Raw genomic sequence first — 7,134 nt, 5'->3', positions numbered from 1 at the left:
CTGCCCCCCATATCTTCTTTATGTTTCTAGCATTAAATTTTTGCCTAATAATTAAGATTTTATTGTTTTCTTTATATTTTCGATCTATATTAAGTGAATTATTACATATAACACACTCCCAAAAAAAATACTTTTAAAGATAAAATTAAAGATCACTATCCACTATTATATTTTTTATTATTTATAAACTATTCTTTCAGAAAATGTAAAATAGTAAAAAATGTTATTAAAAGGAAAGGTAAATATGGGAAAAAAAGTTTCAACAGTTCTCTTGAACTTTGAAACATTCAGTTATTTTGGATCATGAAAAAAGTCTCAACAATTTACTTAATATGAACTAGAGGAGTATATTCAACTAGTAGCTAAAATTGTTTTTGTTGACCTTTCTCCATTAGTTTTGATTTATACAATTGATAGTTTTATAATTTTAAGTTTTCGTGTAAAAAAAAAGTTTCTGTATAATTTAGTAATTTAGTGATATGTAATTTAATTTTTAAATTTGGGTGCACCCGCTCATCAGTAAAAACAAATATTTTGTGCATCCACTCCACTAAATTTTTTTTATCAACTCTTTTAAAGTTTGAACACCCTTGACGAAATTCCTGGCTCCACCACTGCAATCACCATCGTTAGTCATCACCATCACCGATCATCATATAAAAATTTTAAAATATTTTATTAATATAATATTAGATAATTTTAAATTTTTATTTAAATCATATATTTATTTATCTTTTAAATAAAAACAAAATTTTATCTATTCAAATATTAAGAAAATGAATAGCTCATCTCTTTAGTATTCAAATCTTAATGATACATCTTAATAGTTAAATGTGTATTCAAATAAAACTCTCTAAAATCTTAGTGCGAATCAAATGATTTTATATACCTTTTAAGAGATCTATTGATTTTTGAAAAAAATACATTCAATTTGCTGAAATTTAATATTCAAATTCAGACTTCATATAAATGCAAATGGACGAGGCCTAGTTGCCTACTTTATTATTATAAGAATTGACTTCCTTAAAAACAACTACTGTTGTTGTATAATTTAAGAATGAGTTGTTTCCAACTTTAATTATAAAAATTACAGTGCTTGAAAAAAACTAATCGTTATTAGCTAAAAGGAATATCTATCTGGTACTCCATCCATTTTCTTTTTAATTGTCAAGATAAAGTTTAGTATAACTCTTAAAAAATAAATAATAAGGAATATTGTTCAATCAATATATCTTTTATTAATTTTCTATATACACGTGCCTTGCTAGAATAATTAATGTTAAAGATAAAGTTAGATAAAATTTATTAATTCTCTTTTGATTGCTTAAATTGTCAACTACTCCCTCGACTATATTAATTGATCATTTTATTAATAATAGTTTTCATATACTAGTCGATCACCGTATTAAATCAAGAAAATATTAATTTATTTTTTCCTATAATGTCCTTGCTATTAATTCTTTTTAAAAATGTTCACATTTCTTGATAAAATTTTCAAAAAGTTTTTAAGGAATAGTAAAATTATCTTCTTATTTATGATTTGTGCGTGATTTAACTTACACGAAATAAAACAAATATTTTGAAATACATAATAGCTAAAAATGAATGGCGAGAGTATTTTCAAAATCTCATTTTACCATTCCGTGGGAAAAGAAAAGATAGCACCTAGAGTAGTAATTTTGCTTTTCAGGAGAAAAGTCGTGGATGGCTGGCTGTGCCCCCACAAAAAAGAAATACCCTTTGATAGCGGCAATTCACATGTATATATTATAGGAGTAATAAAATTCCAGTACTATGTAGCAGCCTCGCCCATTTTGCTCCAACTTCAAAGAGAATTGAAATTGGTGAATCTGATATGGCTGGGAAGATTATGCAGGCTGTTCAATACGACTCTTATGGCGGTGGAGCTGCTGCCTTGAAGGTATTTTCACTTTCCGGCTTTATTCATATCAATTGGCTCATTTCTCATTAGAAGAAAATTGCAGGAATTAGTTGTTTGGAGATGAACCTCTATAAGACTATAACCTATTTTATTGGTTTATTGGACTGTCGAATTGACTGATTGCCACTTTAAGAGTGAAATAATCTAGTTTATTTTCTGCTTCACTTGTTTATGTTTATGTTTATGTAGTTAAGGGAAAAGGCATAAGCATAATAACATAAACCAAAAGGGAGATGTAGCTTATGAAGAGAGCTAGCTTGGAAATAACTTTTAAATTGAACACTAGGAGAGTGCTAGCTAGCTTGGAAGTAACTTTTAAATTGAGTGTTGGTTTGGGGGAAAGAAGATTAATAAAAAAGAAACAACTCCACCAACCATGAAGGTCTTTCTCCTAGGTAATTTATCCATATTTAAGTATAGATTATGCTCGAATTGATCATCTGAGTAGAAAGTTGAGTGTAGTATACATATAAAATCTCATTTGATGTTTAGTGAGTAAAGTGACCATTTGGATTTTGAGTCGTAACGTAAATATATATAGTTCTTGATTTTCACATTACGATTCCACTAAGTTGAACTTTCAAAGACTTGTTTGTGTCTGTAAAAAAGAGAAGAAGGCTGTACTATGTGCTCAGATGGACCTTACTGCTTCTATTTAGCATACTGAATTTTATGTTATTTGCCATATTATCTTGTCTTATTCCTTTTTGCTGTAATTTGTTTTAAATACTTCTGCTAATGAGACTGCTCTATACTCAGTAGTAGCAACACTGCTACTAATATTAAAACCTTTTTGATTGTGTGTACGTCTTTGCTTCTTGCAGCATGTGGAAGTTCCTGTGCCTACTCCGACGAAGGATGAAGTCTTGGTAAAAGTGGAGGCTACAAGCATAAATCCTCTTGACTGTAAAATTCAGAAGGGCATGTTTCGTCCACTTCTTCCTCCCAAGTTTCCTTTTATTCCTGGTAAGTTCAATCATCAATTACATCTTAGACATTTTGTTAGAATTTCCTTGCACTGTGTTTTAAGTGCTTTTTGTTTTGGTTGTAGTCACCTTGTCTTCCATGTTCTCAAATGTTTTTCACATCAGCCTTAGTATGAGGATCTCTGTCTAAGTATTCTCAAACACTGAATGCTACCTATCAAAAATCATCTGCTTTGACAAGTTAATATAGTTTTTCTTCTTGTTTCCTTTTCTAGACCCTAGGCTGATAAAATAGAAATTTCTTTTGGGTGAGAGATGGATATTCTTTTCTGGAATATTTACATATAAATCCACATACAGTGTGTATTAGTCAATAACTTATGTTGAAGCTGCATGGAAAAAGGGCAGTTCTGGCAAAAATTTCACAGCAATTGGGATTTAAGTTGCTCGGACTCGGGTGCGGATCTAGAAGTCTCCTTCATGATCTAATTTTTAAGATTCGGGGATATGGATCCATGTATGAATACGGGTGCGGGGATTGCCTAAAAATAATTAAACTATCTGGAAATAGAGTTATAAAACTTGAATTATGAGATATTATGTGTAGAACTTGAGGAGAATCAAGGAAGGAGATTAAAGGAAAAGCAGTGACATAGAAATTTCTTTATAAAAGGTATTATTTTCTTTAATTTCACCTTAGCTTTTGTATTGATTACTGAAATCATTATAACTGTCCGGACTTTCCCCATCGATTTTGGTCGAAGTACCCAAAATCGGCTGACCAAATCGGACACAGGATCCCACACACACACCCATGTTGTGTCGACACGGGTGCGGCACCAAAAATGACGAGTCCAAGCAACTTAGATTGGGATAACATGAATAGCAGGAAATGTAGTAAACTAGTAGAAAGGAATGTGTAGAAGTTATTCTGCTATGGAGTAATTTCCTAGATGCATTGTAATATGCATTTTATTCTTGTTGGTTTACGGTTCTCTAAACCGATTTTGGTTGTAACAGCTACCGACGTGGCGGGAGAGGTTGTTGAGGTAGGATCTAATGTAAAAAGTTTCAAGGCTGGTGACAAGGTTGTGGCTATGCTTGGTACCAAGGTTAGTCCAATTCTTTTCAAATGTTTTATTTGTAGGTGATGGGCCTGCTCAGGCATTATATTCGTTTTTCATGGATGTTGTTTTGGCTGCCTGTATGGTTCAATGCTACATAATTTTTTTTTTGTTTTTTCTTTTGGGGGTCAAGTCCCCTCATTCAAACCCTCCTCCCCATGGACCTGCCTACAGTAGTTTTCCAACTGACTTGAATCTTAACCTTTTGGTTGGAAGTGGAGGCAACCTGTCTGATCTTTGTTGTATTTCTCCTCATTTGCTAAATCATTTCACTTTGAACAGTAATGTGGTAATATGGTGTTCTATCCTTTATGATTGATGGATCTTCATGAACTTTGATACAGAGTGGAGGTGGCTTGGCTGAATATGTGGTACCTAAGGAGAGTTTGACTGTTTCAAGACCCGCTGAAGTATCAGCTGCTGAAGGTGCAGGTCTTCTTATTGCAGGTCTTACAGCTCTTCAGGCCCTTGTAAATCCTGCTGAGGTTAAGCTCGATGGAACTGGACCCCGGAAGAACATTCTAGTTACGGCTGCCTCGGGTGGTGTCGGTCACTATGCTGTTCAATTGGCAAAACTTGGTAACGCCCATGTTACTGCCACCTGTGGAGCCCGCAACTTTGATTTTGTGAAGAGCTTAGGAGCAGATGAGATTCTTGATTACAAGACTCCAGAGGGAGCAGCTCTTAAGAGTCCATCAGGCCAAAAGTATGATGCAGTGATTAACTGCACAACAGGCATCCCTTGGTCTACGTTTGAGCCTAATTTAAGTTCGAGTGGAAAGGTCATCGATCTAACTCCTGGAGCTAGCTCCATGTGGACCTTTGCAGTAAAGAAATTAACCTTCTCAAAGAAGCAGTTGGTGCCATTTCTTTTAAATGCCAAGAAGGAAAACCTGGAATTGCTTGTTAGGCTTGTGAAGGAAGGGAAACTCAAAACAGTGATCGACTCCAAATTTCCTCTGAGCAAGGCTGAAGATGCTTGGAGCAGGAGTATCGATGGACATGCGACGGGAAAGATTTTTGTGGAGCCATAGAGTAGTGGTCTACCATATTATGTTATTATACATACATGTGTAATAAAAGATTTGTGAGGCTTGTGCATTATGACCAGTTAAATTTATTCAGCTGTAACAACTTTTATTTGCCTTGTATGCATATGCAGTTTGTCAACTGTTCTTTTTCTTTCATAATGCTGTTTGATTTAGTTTGTCCTAGTTTTCTTTGCACTTTGACAATCTTTCATTTTCTGGATTGGGTTTTAGACTGATGATAAATGGAAAAACAGATAGTTAAATTGAAAATTGACATTTTCTTAATGACGGGTGGATTTTAAATCGACTGTTGCCCAAAATTATTACTCAGAGACTACCGTCAAAATTGATGACTACTTCACACCGTAGCTTGTCCAATCATACTTGCAGAATACAATCAAATTAATTAGTCAATAAAACATAATCTCAAACTAGTTACTTTGTGTCACGTGTTCAATCGAATGGCCTTATCTACTTGTGAAAAAGAAATATTTTCAAATTAAAATAGAAGCCTTTTTCAGTTTTAGATGAAATAAATTTAGATGATATATACTCAATGAAAAATGATGTAGCCGATCCCAATTCATTTAAAATTGAGATATAATTGTTGTTGTAAAACCCTTTATTATATAGAAGTTGCTTTCAGCATGAAAATGATTTCGCAAAGCAACCATAAATTTATAGCTATTCACTCAATTTAATTTAGGGGAAACTAAGCAAATTCCCCTTAAAGAGAAAAATAATTATGATACTAGGGATAAAATGTAAAGGTGATATTGTTAGGAAAAGCTATAATTGTATAGTAATCAAAAAATATATTATTTCTTAGAAGATGATTGATTTACAGAATATACATTTATAACCATATATACTCCTTATGTGCTTTCTACTGTCAGAATATCTTTGTCTCTCTAGCACGCTATCAAGAGCCATCGTTTAATAATTTTTCCGTACTCTTTGCTTTCTCTACACAGGTACCGTGTTACCTTCCTGCGTTCCTCTTGTCTCTTTGTATCTGTCCCTTTTTTTTTCTTTCTCTATTAAATTTTGTCTCCTTAATGAATTCACAATCATCCTCGCACGATTTGCTCTCCACAAAATTGGATGGTTCCAATTTTTCTCTATGGGAATTCCACTTTGAAATTTTTGTTCAAGGAAAGGGCCATTTTGGGTGGTTAGATGATTCTGCTGGCAGGATGAAAAAGAGTTGGATCGATGAAATTTGAATAATGCGAAGGTAATCGCTTGGATGCTGAATTCGGTACATGCTAACATCGCTATGGGACTTAGACCATTTAGTTCAGCTCCATAGATGTGGCTCCACACGCGTACCGTCCACCAACAAAACAATCTAGCACGAGAGTTTGAAGTGGAACACGCCATTGTTGAATATACACAAGGGGACAAGAATGTTCTTTCCTTTTATGCTCGCTTGCAGTTGCTCTAGTCAGAATAGGATCAAATTTATGGGAGAAATATGTCTATGGCAAGGCTCAAGGAAGTGTTGGGAGAACGACAAAAGACAAGGATGGTACAGTTCTTGATGAACGGCCTGAATTTGAGTCGATTTGTGGCAGTTTGTTGAACAGAGAAGTCACACCTGCTCTTGATGTTGTGTTGGCAGCCGTCTTGCGTGAAGAGACCAGGCTTGGAACTCAGGCGGCCATGGAGTCGATGCCATTACTCGTTGTTGCATTACTTGCACAAAAATCAACTGTCGATACTTCATCAGGAAATACTAAGAGAAGTGTCCAGTGCTATGAATGCAACGACTTTGGTCACATAGCAGCCAATTATCCTAAGAAGAAAAAAAATTGTGCTTACTGTAAGATTACTAGCCATCATATTTCGGACTGTCGTCGTCGTTTAAATCGTTCACGGCCTGCTCACCAAGCATACCAGATGTCACTAAATCGACTGGTTCCTTCCCTTATGGACATGATCTTGAAAGGCTGATTCGAGATTCTATAGCAGTTGCCCTTCCCGGAGCCATCTCAAGTGCACTTTCGGCATCCTCATGTACAAGTAATTCTATTAAATTTACTTGACATCTAGATTCGGGTGCTTCCAATCATATGACCGGAGATCTGTCCCAATTTTCTTCATTGTAT

General features: G+C 34.5%; 1 protein-coding gene across 1 annotated transcript; it reads left to right on the top strand.

The window, feature by feature from the left end:
* Window positions 1-1,718: 1,718 nt before the first annotated feature.
* LOC125870775 (chloroplast envelope quinone oxidoreductase homolog) lies at window positions 1,719-5,162 on the top strand. The gene is made up of 4 exons (XM_049551287.1): window positions 1,719-1,921; window positions 2,767-2,908; window positions 3,889-3,980; window positions 4,337-5,162. Exons 1-4 carry the CDS (start codon window positions 1,856-1,858, stop codon window positions 5,024-5,026), a joined length of 990 nt encoding a protein of 329 aa, XP_049407244.1. The 5' UTR covers window positions 1,719-1,855; the 3' UTR covers window positions 5,027-5,162.
* The last annotated feature ends 1,972 nt before the right edge of the window (window positions 5,163-7,134 follow it).

The sequence above is a fragment of the Solanum stenotomum genome, chromosome 7, assembly GCF_019186545.1.
Source record: "Solanum stenotomum isolate F172 chromosome 7, ASM1918654v1, whole genome shotgun sequence".
Taxonomy (NCBI): Eukaryota; Viridiplantae; Streptophyta; class Magnoliopsida; order Solanales; family Solanaceae; genus Solanum; species Solanum stenotomum.
The sequence above is the reverse complement of the archived record's forward strand: the minus strand, read 5'-3'. Positions and strand labels throughout refer to the sequence as shown.